Source organism: Narcine bancroftii, chromosome 13, assembly GCF_036971445.1.
Source record: "Narcine bancroftii isolate sNarBan1 chromosome 13, sNarBan1.hap1, whole genome shotgun sequence".
Taxonomy (NCBI): Eukaryota; Metazoa; Chordata; class Chondrichthyes; order Torpediniformes; family Narcinidae; genus Narcine; species Narcine bancroftii.
The window spans coordinates 53162360-53184685 of record NC_091481.1 but is presented as its reverse complement, the minus strand read 5'-3'; the positions used below and the strand labels follow the sequence as shown (position 1 = coordinate 53184685).

At 49.1% G+C, this 22326-nt stretch overlaps 1 protein-coding gene across 2 annotated transcripts; it reads left to right on the top strand.

The window, feature by feature from the left end:
* Positions 1-862: 862 nt before the first annotated feature.
* Positions 863-21573, top strand: LOC138748635 (chromobox protein homolog 6-like). 2 transcript variants are annotated; one of them, XM_069909154.1, is made up of 5 exons: positions 863-985; positions 1116-1159; positions 1240-1305; positions 1469-1535; positions 10358-21573. In XM_069909154.1, the coding sequence occupies exons 1-5, from the start codon at positions 917-919 to the stop codon at positions 11243-11245; spliced, it is 1134 nt and encodes a 377-aa protein (XP_069765255.1). In that variant the 5' UTR covers positions 863-916; the 3' UTR covers positions 11246-21573. The 2 variants fall into 2 exon arrangements, with proteins under 2 accessions (XP_069765255.1, XP_069765256.1); XM_069909155.1 differs by lacking the exon at positions 1240-1305.
* The last annotated feature ends 753 nt before the right edge of the window (positions 21574-22326 follow it).

Genomic DNA, 22326 nt, shown 5'->3' with positions numbered 1-22326 from the left:
TATTCCTGAACCTGGTGGTGCGAGTCTTGTGGCCCTGATACCTCTTTCCTGATGGTAGCAGCGAGAACAGAGCGTGTGCTGGGTGGTGTGGATCCTCGATGATCGCTCTGACGGCAGCGTTCCCAGTAAATTGAGAGACACAAAACGGTAACAGGCCATTCCGCCCAATTGACCTACAACCCCTGTACTTTTTTGGAGGGTTGGAGGAAACCTGAGCAGCTGGAGGAAGCCCACACAGAGACGGGGAGAAGTTACGGACAGCGCCGGATTTGAACCCAAGTCGCTGGCGCTGTGACAGTGTCGCACTAACCGCTACTCTCTTCATGCAGATGTTCTCAATGATGGGGTGGGGGGGGGGGTGCTCTGCCTGTGATGTCCTGGGTTGTGTCCACTTCCTTTTGCAAGGGCTTGATGCTCAGGAGTACTGGTGTTCCCAGACTGCGATGCAGCCGGTCCGTGCACTTTCCCCCACACCTCCATAGGAGGACCAGACACGTTTGGCCCAAAGACCTGGTCAGGTCAATGTCCTGTCCCTGTGCCAATCTCAATCTTCAACTAATGGCAAAGACCCCCGTCCAGTGAATTGCTGTTGAACGTTGCAGTGGACCCTTGTGCCATGAATTAGAATTAAAAGTCGTAGTGGGCGGACATTTTTTTGGCCAGGCTCCGTTGACATGTCCAAGAACCCAGGGGGGGCATCGGCATTAATTCAATAGGTCATTGACCCGGGATCTGATTGCAACCGAGTCCACCGCCGGCTGTCACTCATCCGCCTTCCCCTTGGCAACCGCCGCCGACTGACGGAGTCTGGGACCCTAGCAACCGCCGCCGGGGAAAGGGAAAGGAACCGCCCTGGCCACGGTCACGTGCGCGGAGCTCGGCTGCGCCTGCGCGCCCGGTGGGGGCCGGAGCCAAGATGGAGCTGTCGGCGGTGGGCGAGCGAGTGTTCGCGGCCGAGTCGATCATCAAGCGGCGGGTGCGGAAGGTAGGAGGAGGCGGCGGGGCGGGCGGAGGCCACCAGTGCAGGGGAGCGCCGCGGCTGCACGGAGCCCCCCCCTTCCCCTCCCCCCCCCCCCCCCGGGCCGACTAACCTCTCCCCATTCTCTCTCTGACAGGGCCGCATCGAGTATCTGGTCAAATGGAAAGGATGGGCTATCAAGTAAGTGGCGGCCAAAGCAGAATGCAGAATTACAGCTCAATATGCACTCACCTCCATGCTCAACTGCCTTCTTCTTTTAGGTACAGTACTTGGGAACCAGAGGAGAATATTTTGGATGCCCGTTTAATTGCGGCGTTCGAGCAAAGGTACATTGAGAGCGGGAGAGAGAGAGAGAGAGAGAAAAAAGGCTTCACCGGGTCCCATTTTGCATTGATTTATTTCTCTTAATGCATTGAAATAAAAGCGTTCCTGCCGCCGTGCACGTTGCAAAAATGAGCACTTGTTCTTTTGTTTCTGCATGTCTTGCAGGGAGAGGGAGCGAGAGTTGTACGGACCAAAGAAGCGAGGTCCCAAACCCAAGACCTTCTTGTTGAAAGTGAGTCTTCTCCGTGGGCAAACCGGTCATGTCAAGAGCAGGGGGGAATAATTGCAGTCGTGCACGGTTAACTTCACTGCGTGATAGGTTCAGATTCCTTCTGGGTGGCAGTTTTATTGCCCTTTAGAAATTGAAAGGGCGCTGACGCTTTGACAGTCGGAAATTGTACAGTGACGCTTTGGCATCCCATTCTTTTGGTTGTTGTTGGTCCATGCCATTGCTTTGGGGTCTCCCTGATTATCTGGAGTTGTGGGTGCTGGGCATGGAAGCTCCCCTTGAAGCAGTTGAGAGGCTTGGACTCCGGAGACTCGTGTCAGAAGGATTTTAACCATATAACCATTTACAGAGCGGAAACAGGCCATGTCGGCCTTTCGAGTCCGCACCGGTTCGGTACCTCTTCCCGGATAGCAGGAGGGAGGGATGTGTGGAGCCCTTCATAATGTTTATGGCTTTCCACAAACATCGGCCGTTATAGCATCTACAATTTTTACCTTTCTATCAATTTATTTAAAAAAAATTAATTCTTCATGATTTTTACAATCAAATATTCTGGAATGTCGTTTGAGATCATGTGTAAATGGTTCCACTAGATTGGGGTAGAACACAACCCTACCTCAGGACATGAAATGTGATAGGTGGTGGAAGTGTTGGTGGGAGAAACACCAACACTTTATGGAGGAACAGTGACCATAATAATGTAGGTTTTTAGATAGCAATGGAAAAGTTTGTTCTCAAGTTAAGGAAAGTAAGAGGAATGTAGAAGATTGGAAGTGAAGAGCAGTACACAAAAGGGCTGGAGAAACTCAGCAGATCATTCAACACCCATAGAAAGCAAAATTAAGTTGACATTTTAGGTAGATTTAAATTTAAACCTACAGCACGCTAACAGGCCCTTTTGGCCCACGAGCTGGTGCCACCCAATTAGCTTGCACCCCTGGTATGTTTGTATACGGTGGGAGGAAACCCATGTAGACACATGTAAACAAATAAGTAAGCCGATTGTGCAATACAAAGAGGAAAAAAAAGTGCAAAAGTAAGAGTCCTGAACCTGGGTAGCACCTAAACCTCTTCCCTGATGGCAGCAGTGAGAACAGACCGTGTGCTGGGTGGTGCGGACCCTTGATGATTGCTGCTGTCCTCTGATGCGAGTGTCCCCTGTAGATGCTCCTGATGGTAGGGAGGGTTTTGCACATGATGCCCTGGGTTGTGTCCACTCTCTTTTCAGGGCACAAGACGTGTACCGAGGAAGCACCTGACCGTCAGAGGAACAGTTGCTGGAGCAAGATGCTAAACAGTGGCCCCCTCCAACCTTTCGGGTTGGTTTATAGGAGGGTAGTGAATTGGTGCCAGTATTGACCCCATTGATGAAATTAACAAGGATCTATCGGCTGATTGTGGTCGTTCTGTTTGTGCAAGCTTGCAGTGTGCATTAGTTACAAACCACAGCACTTGTGTGACGGGATCGGCTTGTGAAGAGTTTAGGACTATTCCAGGTAGGCTGTGAAAGGAATGTGCTTTTGGGGGAAATTGCACAGTGATTGGCATGGAGATCTCTGGGGCAGGTCCATCATTCATGTAATGGCTGATGCATTTGAAGTTCTCCACTTTAAGGGCACTGCTCAACATTGCCATCAGAAAGCTGATGCCTCAGGGCTGCTCGCTCTTGGTGCAGTCAGTCCCCCTGCAATGCATTTAAGACTATAGATAATAGGAGCAGGTGGACTGTTCGGCCCTTCGATTTCGATCTGCCATTCTAACATCAGCTGCTCTATTCTCCCACTCTTCTGCCTCCTCTCCATAGCCTTTGATACCCTGGCTGTTCGGGCACCCTGGCTGTTCGGGCACCCTGGCTGTTCGGGCACCCTGGCTGTTCGGGCACCCTGGCTGTTCGGGCACCCTGGCTGTTCGGGCACCCTGGCTGTTCGGGCACCCTGGCTGTTCGGGCACCCTGGCTGTTCGGGCACCCTGGCTGTTCGGGCACCCTGGCTGTTCGGGCACCCTGGCTGTTCGGGCACCCTGGCTGTTCGGGCACCCTGGCTGTTCGGGCACCCTGGCTGTTCGGGCACCCTGGCTGTTCGGGCACCCTGGCTGTTCGGGCACCCTGGCTGTTCGGGCACCCTGGCTGTTCGGGCACCCTGGCTGTTCGGGCACCCTGGCTGTTCGGGCACCCTGGCTGTTCGGGCACCCTGGCTGTTCGGGCACCCTGGCTGTTCGGGCACCCTGGCTGTTCGGGCACCCTGGCTGTTCGGGCACCCTGGCTGTTCGGGCACCCTGGCTGTTCGGGCACCCTGGCTGTTCGGGCACCCTGGCTGTTCGGGCACCCTGGCTGTTCGGGCACCCTGGCTGTTCGGGCACCCGTAAATCTCTGCCTTAAATACACCCAGCAACCTGCTCTCCACAGCTTCCCATGGTAAATATTCCAGAGGTTCACCACTCTGGTTAAGAAATTCCTCCATATCTCTGTTTTAAATGGGACACCCTTCAATGCTCTCTTGTCCTTGACTCCTCTAGCATGGGGAATCAACTTTGCCACGTCTACTCTGTCCAGGCCTTTCAACATTCAAAATGCTTCTGATGTCCCCTCTCATTTTTCTGAACTCCAAAGAGTACAGCCCAAGAGATGCCAAACATTCCTCATCTGATATCCCTTTCATAACAGGAATCATTTTTCTGAATACAGAGCCCAGAACTACTACATACTCCAAGTGAGACCTCACCAGTGCCTTATAAAGCCTCAGTACTCAAAATAAGGTAGGGGTGATGCTAGAGCTGCTGTGGACTCTTGGAGAACAAAGAGAGGAGACTGTGTTCCTCCAGAGTTTTACCGTTCAGTCAAATTATGCAGACTCCGTGAAGATCATCGCAACTGCCCCAGCTATCTCTTCTCTTACTTCCCACACGTTCAGGCCCGGGAACTCACAACCTTGATGTTTCTAAGAAGATCCAGTACTTCCTCTTCCGTAATCTCCACACTGTCCAGCACACAGGCCTGTGGTATTCCGATCTCACTCTGATCAAGGCTCTTTTTTCTGTGAATACTGAAGTAAAGTATTAATTTTGGACCTCCCTGACCTCGTGTGCCTCCAGGCACAATTTGCCTCCTTTATCCTTTAGCTTTAGATGTTCCCCCAGAACATTAGGGGGAATTTCTTCACTCAGAGAGTGGTGAGAGTCGCCTGCTGAAGTGGTGAATGCAGGGTTAATTTTCACATTTAAGAAGGATTTGAACAGGTACGTGGATGGGAGGGGTGGATAGAAAAACACCAGCAGGCTTTTTCCAGAGTGGGTGAGTGAGGCAAGAGCTAGTCCAGTCATTATCCACAGGGCCCATGGCACATTTAGAGCTGTAGAACACTACAGCACAGATAAAATGCTATTCAGCCCTTCTAGTCTGTGCTGAAACATGATTCCACTAGTTCCACTGACCACCCATTCCATAACCCTTCAGACCCCTCTCACCATGTATCTATCGAATTTGAGTGAGCCTGCATTTACCACGTCAGATGGCAGCTAGTTCCACATTACCACAACCCTCTGAGTGAAGCTCCCTCTAAACCTTTCTCCTTTAACCTGAAACCTATGTCCTCTCATATTTATCTCTCCTAATCTAAGTGGAAAGTCCCTACTCGCATTTACTCTGTCTATACCCTGCATAATTTTGTAAACCTCTATCGAATGTCCCCTCATTCTTCTTTGTTCCAAGGAATAAATTCCTAACCTGTTTGATCTTTCCCTGTAACCCAGCTCTTGAAGACCCAGCAGCATCTTAGTAAATCTCCTCTGCACTCTTTCAGTTTAAGTAAAAGCCTTGTTTTCTTTTCACCTCACATAGCATCAATATTTTGTTTTCATGTAGTTGGTAAGAGAGAAGTGTGGAAGAAACCAACTAAACAATTGCTTCACAGGGAAGGGGGGGGGGGGTTCCATAAACCTTGAGCAGAGTCCTATGGGGGCCATAACTGAAAAAAGGTTGAGAATGGCTGAGTTAGGGTACATGTGTTAAGGGTGAAAGGGAAAAGTTTAGGGGAACCTCTCCACACAGATTGTTGACGAGCAGCTGGTGAAGTAGAGAATTTGGGCTCAGTTTTAACATTTGAGAGAAGTTTGGTCAGGTACATGGATGGGATGGTATGGTAGTGATGCAGATCGATGGGACCAGGTGGAAAATAGTTTGTCAAAGACTAGATGGGCCGAAGGGCCTGATTCTGTGCTGTAGTGTCCTATGAAGAGCACAGTGACAGTGAATGTGTAATGATAGCCTGCATTTGTATAGGAAACTGCAGTCCTCAAGGTGCACAAAATGATGCTGAGCCACTAAGTTGACTGGTCTAAAAGTTCAGCCAAACAAATAGGTTTGAAAGAGGTCACAGAGGATTGGCAGGAAACCAGTGTTCAGGGAAGGAATCTGGTCCAGATGTTTGCATTAAATTCAGGGAGAAACTCTGCTAAAATGGGAGGGCCATGCGCATCAGAAGAGAGTCAGGGCCGGGAAGAAGTTTTAGTGCAGCTGGTGTGGGGCCCAGTGTGGCTGAGGAAGTAAGGGAGGTGGACAGACATTTCAAGAAGAGACAAGGGCCTTGGATGACCGAAAGTGATGGCTATTTCCTCTTGGTGAGGTTTTGACCTGCGATCACTCACCACATTGGCATTGTTATAACTTTTGCGAGCTAATTGTATTCTGGTACCCGTACCATTGACTTAAAATTAGAAAGCTCCCCAGTGTCCTTATTGCTTGTTATGTTGTTTTGATTCGTTGTCAAGTCAATGACTCGAGAGGTCGGTGCGGTTAGCGTAGAGGGCGGCATTGTTAGTGTAGTGGCTTGCGCAACGCTCTCACAGCGAGAGTGTTCCGGGTTTGAATCTGGCGCTGTCTGAAAGGAGTTTCTACGTTCTCCTGGTGTCTGCATTGGTTTCTTGTTGGGTGCTCTGCTTTCCTTCCACTTTTTAAGAAGGTCTGTAGGTTAATTGGATGGCATCAACGTGGGTTGAAAGGGGGCATGTAACTGTGTGTCTAAATTTAAAGTAAAACCCTGGGTCAAAGGGACTAATCTCACTCACTCCAGCTCATATTGGGAAAGATAAAATTGCAGCAGCGTAATGTTTCATGATGTTTGAGAGGATTGGTGTTTCTCGAGCGAGTTGTGGCAAAATTCAGTAGGTCGGGTATCATCACCAAGAGGAAGTGAATGGGAGGCAACTTGGACAGAACCCTTGGTGATTGACGTGGTTTTGACTTGGTTTTTATTTTGGTGGTGAGTACAGAGGGATGGTCTGGAATTGGGTAATCCGATCCCAGCTGCGCTCGTTCACTGTTCTCTTTACATTCAGCTGACACTTTTAAGAAATGAATGATTGGTGTTGGATGGAGAGAGAGAATTTAAGAAAAGGGCCAGTACAGTTAGCAGCTCCATTTCAGTGCCTGCGACAGGTTTGAATTCACCACTGTTTGTGCGTCCTCCACATGCCTGCGTGGATTTCCTCTGGGCGCTCCGGTTTCCTCCCACTCTGTAAGAGGGTTATTGGTTAATTGGTGTATTTGGGCTCATGGGTTAGAAGGGCCTGTCACGGTGCTGTATGTCTAAATTTTAAAAAAAGCGAATAATAGTCGTTGGATTTGGATCGTCAGGGAAGTGATGATTTGGTCATGTCTAGAGTCCTGAGCTGATGAGGGCAGAGAGCAGGTGCCTTTCCTGAAGGCTGTATGTGGCCTGTCCATCATTGGGTGATTTACTGTCACTGAGGCTGGTGGAACATTAATAATTATAATTGAATGTCTGGCTATTTTAGAGTTAATACAACATAGAAGCAGGCCCTTTGGCCCAGCTTGTCCATTCTGTCAAAGGAACCTGCCTGTTGGTCCCATGTTGTCTGCACTTGCCTCTCTAAATGATTTTTGTCAAATGTTGTACCCTGGGGTCCAGGTGCAACTCAATGGGACTAAGTGGATAAGGGTTTGATATTGACCAGATGGGCCGAGGGCATATTTCTGTGCTGCAGTGCTCGATAGTTCAAAGCATTGTAATTGAACCTGCCTCTGCTACATCCTCCCCTCTCTCCAGTGAACTTGCCCCTCGGATCCCTTCCCCCTCACACCTCAAATTTATTCCTCTGCCTTCACTTCAGGGAAAAAAGCCCCAACCTTGTCCATCACTTCTTGTAACTCAAGTAATGTTGGGGTTTGAGTTCTTGCCTCTGTCTTTAGGCCTTTGGAGGTTATTTTGGGAGGTATGGTTATCGTACCAGTTAGCGCAAGGCTGTTACGGCGCCAGCAACCAGGGTTTGAATCCTGAACTGTATGTAAGGAGTTTTTAATGCTCTTCCCGTTTCTGCGTGGGTTTTCCCTGGGATCTTCGAGATGTAACGAGGGGTGTAAATTGAGCAGCGTGGGCTTGTGGGCTGAAATGGCCTGTCACTGTGCTGAATGACTAAATTTATATTCAAAATTGACTCTCCAGAATTAACAAATGGTATCCGTGGATACTATATCACCATGGAAAGTATCCCAGATGCAACACAGCTTGGGACAGAAACTGCTCTGCCCATGAATAAACAAAATTTGATGATGGCAAAACCCGCCCCCACCCCCCGCCATCGACTCCATCTATGGTCCCCGCTGCCTCGGGAAAGTTGCTGGTGTAATAAAGAGCCCACATCACTGCACTCGTACTCTTTTTTTTCTCTCCCCCTCCCCCCTTCCATTAGGCAGCAGATACATCAGGTGACATCTGGGTGTTACAGCCATCACTGGGTCCATTAGAACCAGGGAACCATAGAGCATTACAGCACACAAAGAGGCCCTTCTAGTCTGTCAAACTATTATTCTGCCTAGTCCCACTGACCTGCATCCAGTCTATAGCCCTCAACACCTCTCCCTGGCCAAATTTTTCATGAATGTTAAAATTGAGCCGGCTTCAGCTGGCAGCTCGTTCTACACTCCCACCACTCTGAACTTTAAAGAATGACACAGAGCAAATTTAAGCAAATGGAAACATGCAGATTGAAGGGCAGCTTCTTTCCTGCAGTTATCAGACTCCTGAACGAACCTGTCCTTGGTAAAAGATGATGCCCTTGTACTGTTTTCACTGGACGTACCTTGCGCTTTGTAATGTCATTCCCTGCATTTAGTTTTATTCTTGCACCTGTTGTACCAAAAAAAGGTTGACTTTCCTGAATATCACCAAAGCTCTTCACTGTATCTGCACACATGACAACAAACAATTCAATTGATTCTGATAATGACACATTGTACAAAAGCACCAAAAATCTTACTTGCTGCAGGTGAACAGGTACTTTCGAAAAACAAGCTGCAAAAACAACTAGAAAATGAAAGCAACTGAATGAAAGATAAATGCAAATAGCAGATGATAAATATTCACAGTTATCCTAGTGCAAAAAAAAATTGACCTGACAATAGAGCAGACAGCTCTTTTTGTGGAGGTAGGTCAGTTCCTGGTGAGCCATTGGTTTAAATTTTAAATTTAGATGTACAGCCTGGGTAACAGGCCCATCTGGCCCTAAGCCCATGCCGTCCAATTGACTTAAAACCTGGTACATTTTGAAGGGTGGGAGGAAACCCAATCAGTCGTGGGGAGAACGTTCAGACTCCTTACAGACCGCTCTGGATTTGAACCCCAAGCCCCTGGCATCAGCATTTATACTGACTGAAATGAAGCAGGAAAGCAATGTAATGAAATGGCTCTTTCCCATCGTCACCTTTAAAAATAAAGTTCTTCTTCTTCTTTGGCTTGGCTTCGCGGACGAAGATTTATGGAGGGGTAATGTCCACGTCAGCTACAGGCTCGTTTGTGGCTGACGTCCGATGCGGGACAGGCAGACACGTTTGCAGCGGTTACAGGGGAAAATTGGTGGGTTGGGGTTGGGTGTTGGGTTTTTCCTCCTTTGTCTTTTGTCAGTGAGGTGGGCTCTGCGGTCTTCTTCAAAGGAGGTTGCTGCCCGCCGAACTGTGAGGCGCCAAGATGCACGATTTGAGGCGATATCATCCCACTGGCGGTGGTCAATGTGGCAGGCACCAAGAGAGTTAAAGATGGTATTAAAACAGATGGGTGGCAAGTCAGAAGTTTGGCTGGAATACTAAAATCGGCAAAGAAAATTTTAAATATTAACAAGGAAGGAAAAGGTATGAGATAAAACTGCCAGAAATGAAAAAAAAATCTCTAAATATTTTAAATACAAAGTATTATCTGAGCTTTGGTCCTGCTAAAAGTGATTACAGAAAAACCCCTGGTATGTGGCACCTGAGGGGGGGAATTGGTAACTGCCGTATAAGTGAATTTTCCGGTTGCTTGAGATTGTGTGTTGTGCATATTGGTGAACTGACAGATGTGGCAATTTTAATCTTGCATTTTTTGCCTATTTTTCCATGGTTTTTTTTTGCCGGTTGCTTGATGGATTTTACTGTACAGCAGGTCGTCATTTAACATTGAAATGTTCTTGGAAAGTGCTGGTGGTTTAAGTGAAATGACGTTAAACAAAACCCATTTTTAATCATGGTAAAATATTGTGGGTTTTTTTCTCATCAATGGTATAACAAAATGCTTTGAACAAAACAATGTTATTCAAGGGTTTGGTGTATAGCAAAAGATTAATGGGAAATAAGATGGTAGATGAGTTAGTTTTACATTTATCTTTGCAATAGCAGAAGCAGTAAAATCCCTAAAATGGCTGTCAGTTGGGAAATTGAAGGGGAGAATTTAGCCAGGAGTGGTGGGCATTGGGTCAGCAGACAGTGAGGAAGATGAGGGTGGGGAAGAGACCAGTTTGGACTGTCTGTAACCAATTTCTCACCCTGACCCCCCTCCCAGGCCCGGGCGCAGGCCGAAGCCTTGAGGATCGGCGAGATGCACTTCCCCATGAAACCTAGCCCTGGGTCCCCGTCCAAGATTCCTGGCAGCCTTGCGGCCTACAAGCTGAAGAAGAACATCCGCCGCTGCTACAGGACATCGAAGCGGAGCCTGGCGAGGGTGGACCCTCAGCCTGGCCTGAGTGGGCAGGCCCGAGCTCCCCTCCCGCTGCCTGAGAGCGTGCGGATCATCAACCGGAAGGTGGAGCCACGGAGACGCAAGCGCAGCCGCATCATCCTCAACCTGAAAGTCATCGACAAGAGCAACAAGGCCCTAGGCAAAGCCAAGATCCCCTCACGCAACAGGGTGATTGGCAAGAGCAAGCGGTTCAGTGAGAGCATTCTCCGCACCCAGATTCGGCACCTCAAGTTCAACAACTTCTCCATCTATGACAAGTCCTTCCACACGCTGGATGGCAGGAGGGCAGAGGGAGACCCGGGCACCTCTCGCTCGGACCCCACCGTCCGCCCACCACCTCCCACCGCCCCCCGTTACCCCGGAGACCTGGCCCCCCAAGCGGGCAGCGAGTGGCCTGGTCCTCCCGGAGGGGTGAGGGGCGGTGGGGCCAAGCCTCCCGGGGAGTCCCCAAGCCCCGCCATCCCCGACTGGAGAGAGGCTGAGGCCCTGGACCTCTCGCTGCCTCCCGAGTCCGCTGCCTCTGCCAGGCGCCCTCCCCAGGGCCGGGCCCCGGGCTCCGATGTTGAGCCCGAGGTGTCGGACTGGCGACCCGAGATGTCTCCGTGTTCCAACGTGGTGGTGACCGATGTCACCACCAACCTGCTTACCGTTACCATCAAGGAATTCTGCAGTGCCGACAACTTCGTGAAAACCCCTGCGGCCAATCAGTAAATCTCAACCCTCTCCCCAGCAACTCCCGCTGCTACCACACAGCTCGGTCCTGCCTCCCAGAGTTATCCCTTCATTTGCTCAATCTTTGCTTGAAAACAGCTCTCTCTTCCATTCCATTCCTTCATCTCTCTCTCCATACCTCCATGTCTCCTAATCTATCCCAATCTAACCCCCATTTGTCCTTCCATCTGTTTCTTCTTCCTCTCTGATCTCCTCCACTCCCCATGGTCATCCTGTCTTCCTCCTCCGATACTTTGCGTTTCTGGAGACCCTCTCTGTGCAACCTCCCCAGCTGCCCCTCCATATATTTACATACGCACCCCATCTCCTTTCCTGCCCATGGTTCTGTCTGCCTCTGACTTCTCTGCAGGCACCGGTACTCAAACCCGACCCATTTCCAGCTAGCGACACTCCCCAACCCAGCTCCCGCGCACGTGTTTGCCCTTGGTTTCTTTCCACACCTTTCAGCAACGGAAGGTGGGGTCTGGATCTTGTTGTTGGTGAATCTGGGCAGTCATGGCAGGAATTCGGAATGCTGTGCTGACATTTCCACCCTGCTATATTTTTGACAACTTTGTGAGCCCTGGCTTAATTTTGCTACTTTAAAAGATAGGAAGAAGCCACATTCCATCCCTGTAAGTCCAGCTTCTCAAGCTGGTTCTTGATCTTTCCAAAGGTGTTTTTGAAAAAGGGTCATTATTAACTTCAAATACCTTTATTGTATGGAAAAGCAGAACACACTAGTTTGAACTCTGTTACCATGGGCGCAATGGTCATCTTTGACTGGCCTTTGTGTATTGGGGAGGTTTTTTTTGTAAAACTTTTGGGATTCGGCGTGGGGGATGAGGAAACGAGAGGGGGAAAGAATGTGTGTAAGTCCCTGCTGTGGGCTGTCGGTGATTTGGGAAAGTTGCTGGAGGGCTCCATCTCCTCATTTTATTTCAGACCTTCCTCACCACACCAAGTGCTGGCTGGGCCACTGTTGTCACCACGGTTTGGTATGTGGAGATCTGGGGCTTGGAATAACCAGGGCACCTTTCAAACATTCCCTCCTTTCCATATTGTTCCCAGAATTCTGGAGCTTTGTTGGGGGGAGGGGGGGATGGGAAGGTGGAATGGAGAGGAAGGCCCCCGGGCAGGGTGATTGTGCCCCAATTTAAAATGGGTAAGCCATTCAACAATTGGTGGCAGTGAACATTGTTACAAGGTCCCCATTGTGTTGGGACTAAAATGCGTGCATGTAATGAAGGATAAAATGCAGAGGTAACGTGAGTGCTCACGGACTATATCACAGAGTCAGAGGGCATAGATTTTAAGGTGAGGGGAATGTCTTCACTCGAGGGATAATCTGTACCTGGGACAAGCTGGCAGGGGATGTTGTGGAAGTGGCACAATTACAACATTTGGGACAGATTTATGTGTAGGAAGGGGCTTGAGGGATTTGAACCAAATGCATGCAAATAGAGGTAGTCTAGAATGCTGAGTTTGTTGGCACGGACAAGTTGGGCCGAAGGGCCTGCTCTATGCTGTGTGGTTCTGTGACCCCTGTGCTCGTTGGCTTGCACTGGCAATGAGATCTCCACTCCTTTGTGCAGCTCAGTCACTGCAGCCTGGTGTCCGGGGCCTGTGCCCTGGGAGTCTGGGGGTCGGGGAGGGGGGGAGAGGGCTGGTGGGGGATGGGACTCCTGAATGAGGAGCTGGTAACTCTGCCAGCTTAGAGGCACCTGTTCAAGGCAGAGGCGTGGGTTCCTGGGAGGTGCTGGGTCCTGTGTAAAGTTAGAGAGAAGTAACCCGCAGCCCATTAAACCTGTTGTTGTAGAACAAATCCATGAGGCTCATTTGCCCCTTTTCCAGAGCTTCTAAATGCCCATCGTTTCCTTTTTTAGCACTGATTTTATTTCTCTCACACGCAGTGAATTGCATCTATTCAGTGCATTTATAAAACAAAATCCCCCAGCATTCCAGCATTCTTCTTTTCCAAAATGTTAAATCTTTGTTTCACCCTGCCCTTCTCAAAACCAGTTACCAATGAGGAAGACCTACTTTCTGTAAACTAGATCTTGTACCTTTCTATAGTGTCTCCTCTCGCCCAAGGACAGCAGTTCTTCAATCTAGCTTTGTAGGCTGAGGAGAGTATCTCCCTCCCTTCCTGGCCATGTGGAGTGATGCCTAGTTTCCTGTGCTTGTGAGTGCAATTTATTCCTTTGTGGATCTGGTGAGGCAGGGAGACTGTGAGGATTGTTGGGTCAGTGGAATGGATGCAGAGCCAGGTGTGTCAGGGAGGAGGTTATTGAATGGCGTGGACCTTTGCTGGCCAATGTGAATGCTGTCAGCTGTGCTGTGTTGGCAAGGCAGTCTACCTTTGAGGTCGGTTGAAATCCTCTCGTTGGCTAATTTTCCCCCTCCCCAGCAAAATGTCAGACTGCTGGAGGAACTCAGCTGTCGAGCAGTATCTGTGAAGGCAGGGGACAGGTTGGTTAACCTTTCAGTAAGTGTCCCCTCGAGGATCTTGACTGGAATCGCCAGCTATTCCTGTAATCCCACCCACCCATGGATTCTGATGGCTTCTATCTGGAAGAAGGGCTCAGGCCTGAAACATGGGTAATATATCTTTAACTCCTATCGATGCTGCAAGACCACTGAGTTTCTCCAACATCTATGTTTTTACTACAATCTCAGCATCTGCAGACTTCCGTGTTTCACCCCTCGGATGCTGCCCGACCTGGCAAGGTCATCCATCCATTTGTTTCTGCTGAGCTTCCATCGGTCACTCCCCCTGAGACCATGGCCCAGGTGGTATCCCTGGGTGTGAGCTGCAGAGGTCTATGTTGAGCCCCCCAGTTAAGCGTGTTGAGGACTGAAGCAAGAGCTGCTACTTTGATTTTGTTGGAAAAATACTACAATCACTGACAGACTCTTCAATGTGTATTGAAGGATATATTTTAACTGGCTGGCACAAATTTTGTGGGATGATTGCTTCCTGTGCTCTGTGACTTGCTGGGTGATTTGGGATGTTACGATGATGTGGTGGATGGAAGCGGGAGCGTAGCCAGGTTCTAACGTTAGGGGGAAATGAGCACATTTTTAAAAAAATATTGCCACAACACATACCAGATGGTGGGTCAGTGATTGAATGGCGGGCCACACTGATTTTCTTTGGGTGGTGTCGGACTGGAGGGGTGGGGATGTTGGCTGGATTATCACATCTGGATGCTGGTGTAGCGTGTGATGATCTGAAATCTCTGAGTGGGTTGAACCCACTCATATCAATTGGAAATTCCCGCCCCATTCCTGCGTTGTAAATGCATTGGTGTGAAATTGGCATATTTGACAGGTTGACTTTTTAGTCTGAAATATGAAGAAATGTTGGTTAGAACAGCCCTTTGTTTAGTTGTATGTGTGAATAGTTGATCCTCTCAACATGAGATGTATATATATTATATATAGTGACATGTTTGGTGAGAGAGGTCATTGGTTTTGTGTCTGAGGCAGCTTTGGACACCGAGGACCTCTTGTACCTGAACTGCTGGGATGGGGGAGGCTTGTGTGGGTAGGTGCATAGCTTCAGATCCCTCTCGCTCTCAAGGAGTGCCATTGGGTTGGAGGGAGCCCCAGTACTCCTGCTCCCACTGGCTGGTGCTCTGGCAGAGTCTGACCAGATAGATGGTGCAACCTGCTGCCTCATCGCCTTGGCTCCTATCACTGGATTGGGCAGCTTGAAGCCAGGTGTGAAATTGGAATTGTGTCAGGGGACGTCAGCTTAAGGCATGCGGTTATGTGTATAATTAGCTGCAGCCCACCCCATGAGAGTGGGAAGGTGTTGCAGTACTCGTGGTAAGGTTGCAGGCTGTTAGAAGTTCCAGGATTAATGTCCAGAAGCCTTGATATTGACTGCTGAGAAGTTAGCATGAAAACGTCTCCTAATGTGTCAGGCCACCCTTAAGTTGTGTTGCTCTTGTACGATTCCTGCACTTTCTTAAATTCACTTGTCTCCCCAGAAAATCTATCACAGGCTCTGACAGACAGCATGGGCCGCCTTTGCCCTAGTGACTGCCAAGGGTACCACGATTTTGGCCCTTCAGCCCATAATGTTGTGCCGATCTATAAACACCTACTCCACAACAATCTAAATATTTCCCTACCTTCCAACCAGTGCCTATCTAAGAGTCTTTTTGATGTCCCTTTTGCACCGGCCTTCATCACAACTCAAGATTGAGTTGTCTGGGACTGTACTCACTGGAGTTTAGAAGAATGAGAGGGAATCTTGTAGAAACATAACATTATGAAAGGCAGATAAGATAAAGGTAGACAAGTTGTTTCCATTGTGGGGGAGACTGGAACTAGGGGACATTGCCTCAAGATTCATGTTAGTAGATTTAAGATTGAGACGATGAGGAATTGCTTTTCCCCAGAGGATGGATTGACCCCAAGAACAATGACAAATTACACAAAATTGTCTTTTGTCTACAGTAAGGCAGGCAGATTCACCATCAGCAGAAATTGCATGAAGCAACTCTTCCAGTCAGAGAAAAAGAAGCAAAAGAGAGTCCCTACGGAGTCGCTGAGTGTCGTGGATTCACTTCCAGCACTTCGCCAGGCCCCACAGTCGAGTCCAAATCTGAGCTCCAGATCTGAACCACCGATATGATTTGGAAACCTTCAGTGCCCTCAGCACCTCTCACATCCCGGTTCTGATACCTGGTACCACTTCAGCCAGGTTTGAGCCAGTCTCCAGCAGTCCGCATCCCGGTGCGAGTCCCGTGACCACAGTCTCCAGCAGTCTGTCTGGGATCCTGCCTCAAGTCACCAACAGCTTGCCTCCTGTGTGGGGCCCTTCAGCTGCAGGACCTCCTCATGTGCGCTGCTGTGGTCATATCCCGTGGGATGTCTCCTCTGCTTCTCCTTCTCAGACAGGAGGTGATCTTCCAATTTTCTGGTGTCCTGCTCCAGGCCCCTGCTTTCCTGGAGTCTGCAACCCCTTGAGACTGCTGCCAATCACGGGCATTACCATCTTGGGCGCAGATTCCACTGTTGAGGGATTTTCAATAAAACTACTGTTGGCTCCATTAATAGGCCATTTAAAGCCTGTGGAGCTGATGGCAGGCGGACCAGGCGGTTACTCCCCACGGGAGCGCTGTCTCTCCGCTGATCCACAGCAGTGCTGCCATTTTTTTCCCCTGCGGTTGTACAAAATGTCTGAACTCATTTGCTCATTTGTCATTTGGCTGTAACACTAATCCAGGTAATTAATATGGAGTTGTGTTGTGTTTTACTCTGGTCACTGTCCATGTGGGCACTGTGGCTGTGATATTAATTGTTTTTGAGCACTTATGCATTAATGTATTAGAGATGTGTGTGGCTGTAATGTAATTGGTGTGCAGTTGAGCCTGGGAAGAACACCTTAGTGGCCATGAGAGAGTAGGGGCTGAGACCCCGAGGGGTGGCTGTGGTAGTTGTCGGGTTGAACCCTGTTCTATGCCAGGCGACTAACCTCGCCCAGGTCAGGTGTTTTCTGGGCCTTCGGTAAGGGAGGGGTGACTGTTCCCACTCATCATCCCTGTGTTTCAGAGAAAGCCAGAGTGAGGGTGGGGGTGCAGAGAAATGGGAATTGCTGATGCTGGAATCTGGTGACCCTTTGAGGATCATCCATGGAGGGAAACTGCCAAGCCAAAGTTCAGGGTCACCACCTGTGTCCAGGCTGAGCAAGAGTCATGACCCAAAACATGGAGGGACAGTTCCCCCTCCATGGATGCGGTGTAACCCGGGTTGACTGTACCTGGATACTCTGGCAGTGAGGGAGCCCACGTGATACTGACAGGTGTTTCCCTAGGGGTCATACTGCCAGCACCAGGGGTCATGCTGTAAGGTGATTAAATACAGGGGGGATTGCAAGTTGCTCACAGAGAGAGAGGTGGGTGCATTGAATGAGTCAGCACTGTGGACTTAAGGGCTTGTACTGTGCTGTCGGTATCTGCCTGTGACACGACAACTTTTTCGGCATCTTTTTCTGCTGGGGCTTAGTTTGGGCCGAGAGTTCATGGTCCCTAGTCTGGAAATGTAATGGTCCACGAGTGTAGGCTGTGTTCAGAAAAGTTGAGGGGTAGGCCCGTTCGGGACTGAGATGAGGAATGTCTACCACAAGGGTGACAAACTTCGGGAATTCTCGGCACTGCAGGGTCCCATTGCATTCAGGGGGATAGATTTCTGGAATTGCAAAGATTTGAGGAATGTGGGGTGGTGCAGGAGAGTGATCCTGAGATAGAACAGGCTCACGGTTCAGGGTCCACACAGCTGGGGGGTGGGGGTGGGGGGGGTCAGCCATTCTGGTTTCCATGGACACCTGGGGAAGCAGAGTATTTAATTTTAATTTGGATTATACAGCACAGTAACAGGCCCTCCAGCCCACGAGCCTGTCCAAATACCCCAATTAACCTACAACCCCCAGTCTGTTTTGAAAGTTGGGAGGAAACCCAACTCTTGTCCCGGGGAGGGTGTGCAAACTCCTTGCAGGCAGTGCAGGATTGGAATTCAGGTCACTGGCTCTGAAGCAGTGTTGGAATAAACTGGGCCACTCTGTGTCGCTCTGCAGCTGTCCCTTCGAGTCCATTTACCGCTGTCCAGGACCTTACCCTTCCTGCTCTCTCCCTCGACTTTTTCTGGAGGGTCTGCTGTAAATTTGAAGCACCTTGGTTACATTAATAATAGCCTGCACTATATTCTATATTTCCAAATATTAAGGGGTCTCTCTCATCCCTTGGAAAGGCTTTGAGCAGTTTGTGTAGATTTTATTTTAAACACACCTTTTTTAAAAAAAGTTATGTATTTAAATTGCTGCTTTTGTTGAAGTATCGCTAATTTCATTTTATTTTGAGTGTTCTACACCTCTCAGGCCTGGCTCGGTGGGGGTCGCTCTCTTGCCTTTGAGTCAACAGGCTGTGAGTTCGTCCTTGTTGGGGCACTCGAGCACCATCGTCTCTGCTGGCACTCCAATTGCGGTGCTGACGGGGTGCTGCATTGGCGGAGGTGCCGTCTTTGGGGAACAGACGCTAAACTGAGGCCCCGTCCGTCTTTTTTTTTGGCGGACGTTAAAAATCCGTTCCATGTTCACAAATCCGGCTTCGCTTGTCAGTGTTTGTTACCCTAACATTAGTGACTCAAATCGTCGTTCCTGGAAGCTTGGCCAAATTAGGTCAGGTGAAAACTGACTTGGAAGGGTTTCTGGTGCTGAATGTAGTTTATTTGGCAGAGGGTGTGCAGTCTGTGTATCTGCCCTGTGTGGGCAGCTTATGGGGATTGGACAGTGAGGTGGGCTTGTGTTTTGACCTTGGTCAGAGCGGCATATCTGACGCTGGTTTCTGCCTGACTGGTAAATGGCGAGAACATGCAACTCCTAAACACCCCACCCCCCAAAAAACAATTGCCTCTCCTCTCCCCAACAAAATTTGAAAATGTTGGGAAGACTCAGCGCTTCAGGAAGATGTGCTGGAGAGAGAAAAACAATCAATGTTTCAGGGCATCTCAGAGATGAAACAACCATTTCTGCCTGTATGAATCAGTGACAAAGGGCTCAGACTGGAAATGTTGGTCACCCCTTCCTATGGATGCTGTGTGACCTACTGAGTTTTTCCATCATGCTTGTGAATTGCACTCCCTCCATGAATGCTACCTGTTAACCTGAGTGTTTTTTTTTGGGGGGTTGGTGTTCTGTCCTTTCCCCTGACCCCCCCCCCCCTCCCCAACCATTCTGGAGCTGATCGATCAGAGCAGGGTAACCATGCGACTGGCATGTTTCTTGATTGGCTGCACCTTTGGAGCTTAGTCTTGGTGGCTGTCCCTTTGCCTGATGGGGTACCCTTGGCATGGAGCCGCCAGGGGAAGATGTGGCTGAGAGCGGGATTTGGGAGCTGCTCCCAGACTCTGTGGCTGTGCGTCAGAGAAATTGAAGAGGGTTTGGGTGATCCACGAGGTTGGCGCTGGAAGACGACACTGTGTGCTGCCTGGAGAGACAGTCAACGTGCAGGGTGATATAACCACAGCCCAGACCAGCTCCTCGCTTTGGTTTAAAAAAAGCTGAAGAAACTCACCAGGTCAAACAGTGTATTTTATTTAGCAAAGGAAAAGATACAGAACCGATATTTTGGACTCGAGCCCTTCATCAAGGTTTGAGCAAAATTTAGGCAGGCAACCAAACTATTGTAGAGAGATCGATACATAACTGAGGTTTTGGGCTTGAACCCTTCATCATTCCACTTTGCTCAAGGGCTCAATACCAAAATGTTGGTTGTGTATCTTTTATTTTTGCTATATAAAGTACACCGTTTGGACAGCCTTATGTTTGTACTTAAATTGGGGTGTCTGCAGACTTTCGTGTTTTACTCTGGTCCAATGTTCAGGTTGGGGGAGGCTGATGCTGGTCATCTCCTCGGGGTTCTCCCTTGTTATTGTGTTGGGACAACCCTGAACTGAAGGAACAGCCAGTGAGGCAGACAGAGTGGTGGGGGGAGAAGACTGAAGGTACAGATATCACTTGTCCACCAACTTGTGACATGACCTTGTAGGCTATCAACACCATCCCTGAAGAGCTGTGGTTGCCACTTCCATGGTGTCCACTCCAGAGCCACTGATACCCCCTTCTATCCTTCATGTCCCCACCCCCCCCCCCCCCAGCAGCAGACAGACGTGGAGATAACCAGTGCTGACTAAATTCTGATGGGTCGGATACAATAAAAGGGACCAATCTAATGTAAGGTGTTGATGAAAATCGCCCTCTTGCTACAATAACACTGGACAACAAATATATTTCAAAAAATTTGCTTCCTGGAAAAAAAATGTGGATTATAAACAACTTCAAGCTTCAGATTTGCTGTATCACGTAGGAAGTTAGAGAAACATTAAATTAACTTTTATTGAATTGAACGTGTTTAATCGCATCATGGAGCTGACACATTGTTTTGTTGCCGATTTTCATTTGTACTCAGCATCTGATGCCTTTTAGTGTCAGTGTCCAACAATAGTGGGCCAGCTCTGATGGATTCCAGTTGCCCTGATACCAGTTTTCCATGGTCACAATGTCCTGGTGAAACCTTTCACCTTGTTACTGACGGCTCCAAGATCAGCAGGGAAGAAGTCCAAGTGTGAATGAAGAAAATGAATTTTCAATGATATATTACAATTTATTGTTTTTTTAAAAAATGCCTGAAGCATGCTGTCAATCAGCTGGATGGAGTTTGATGTCCTGTCGTTGCCAAGAAAATTCTCAACAGCAACTTTAAAAGCGTTCCATTTTCTCCAGCATCTATTCTGACTAAGCCTGAGACATTTGCATAGCGCTTGCACCGAGTGCATACCCAGGCTTGCTTCAACTGACCTAAACAGCTTGCTTTATGGGCGTTGGTGACCTCCAACCTACGCGAGTTACATCCACTGTACATACGACCAAAATTTATTGAAGCTACTCTACAGTACATATTTTATATTTAAAGTGCTGTATTCTGTGGTTCTCCGCTCATTGTGGCATCCCGAGGTCCCCATTGAGGTTGATTTGTAGTGAAGCCAATTTGACCTTTGGCCAAACCCTCAGGCTCCATTACGATCGTAAGTCGGGGACCACCTACAAGTACACTTAGAATATGGGAGGAAATCTATAAAACGGTATGTAAAAGGGGGAAAATTAGGTGATTTTTATGATCAGCAGCCCAAAATCCATAAAATACACCCAAAAGTGTTCAGGAAGCAAATTCTTTGTTGTCCAGTGGTTGGGTGCAAGCCTTCTAAAAGCATCAGCCGAACCCGAATAACCTGCTCTTCAACATCAGGGAAGGCTGTGCTGTATGTAGGGATCTTTCGTTAAATACCCAGGGCCAGGGGATGGGCGGGTTTGCTTGTGTTTTTTTAGTGCATGGTGGGCTGCACCGCTGGAGGCGAATTTACCGGAGGAGGGGGGTGGGGGAAGGGTGTTGACTCGATGCCGAGTGCCCGCGACCTCCTCCCAGTGGGTTGGGAAATACTGGGATGGGGTGCGACGTTGCACGGCTCTCATCGTCCCAGTTATTTTAAGACGTTGAGAAGGAAATGGGACCATTTACTCCCAGTCGAAAGAAGGGCACTTAAAAAAAAACAAAAACCTCGCGTCTGACCCACGTATGAATCCCGTCCGCCCAACAAACTTTAAACTGATGGTTTCCCCGGATTTTTGTAAGGACGATTAACGTTCGAGAAATGTTTGCTGTACTTGCGATGAAAGAAAGAAAACTTTGCAAAGGCAAACACGCAGCATTTCTGTCGCTCTTTGGAAATTCAGATCAATAAATAAAAATCACGTTCCTAAATCAAGTCTGAAAGGATCTTGTGTGACAAGACGGGGGGTGCAGGGGTGGGGGTCATGGTGACTGCGTTGCCATCTGGAGAAAAAAAGCAGAGCAGCAGCCAACAAGTTTTTGGACTTGCGGGAGAGAGTGGCCGGTGTGGACCCGGGGAGCGCGGGGTTCCTCCACCCAGTCTGACTGCAGTCGGCCCTGTTAAAGGAGCCGACTGGTTTTATTGGAAAGTCGCTTGCCCTGTGGGGGTCAGTGCAGCAGTCATGAGGGGTTGCTGACTCCAGGGAAGTTGAGGACTGGCGCAGGGCACCAGAAAATTGGGCCACCCCCTCCCATCATCTGAGAAGTAGAAGCCATGCGATGGTGACGACGGCGGCAGACCAGTGAGGGGCTCCGCGGTTGAAGAACACAGCCGGCGGGGTCGATGGCGACTCAAGGCAAGGAAACCGTGCGAGCTGGGTTGCTGGAGACTGGCTTGAGAGCGTCTGAAAGGGTACCAGGTATCGGAACCAGGACACGAGAGGGTACCAAGGGGTTCCTGATTGTGCGGGAGGTTCCGATCTGGAGCTCGGGCTCCTGATGAATTCGGGCTGGATGGACTTTCTCGTGAGGCTGCAGGAGCGCTGGAGACGAATTCACGGACATTCACTCGGTAACTCGAAAGGAGCTCCCTTTCTGATTTTGAGACACGCCGGGCAGTTTCTGCCAATGGCAAATCAGACTAAAACAAAGTCCGTGTGATATTGCACCGTCTATAATACGTTA

Coding starts and splice junctions, on each gene's coding strand:
- LOC138748635 (XM_069909154.1), top strand. CDS start 917: ATGGAGCTGTCGGCGGTGGGCGAGCGAGTGTTCGCGGCCGAGTCGATC. Junction 1,160..1,239: donor TGGAAAGGATGGGCTATCAA/GTAAGTGGCGGC, acceptor TTCTTCTTTTAG/GTACAGTACTTGGGAACCAG. Junction 1,306..1,468: donor ATTGCGGCGTTCGAGCAAAG/GTACATTGAGAG, acceptor CATGTCTTGCAG/GGAGAGGGAGCGAGAGTTGT.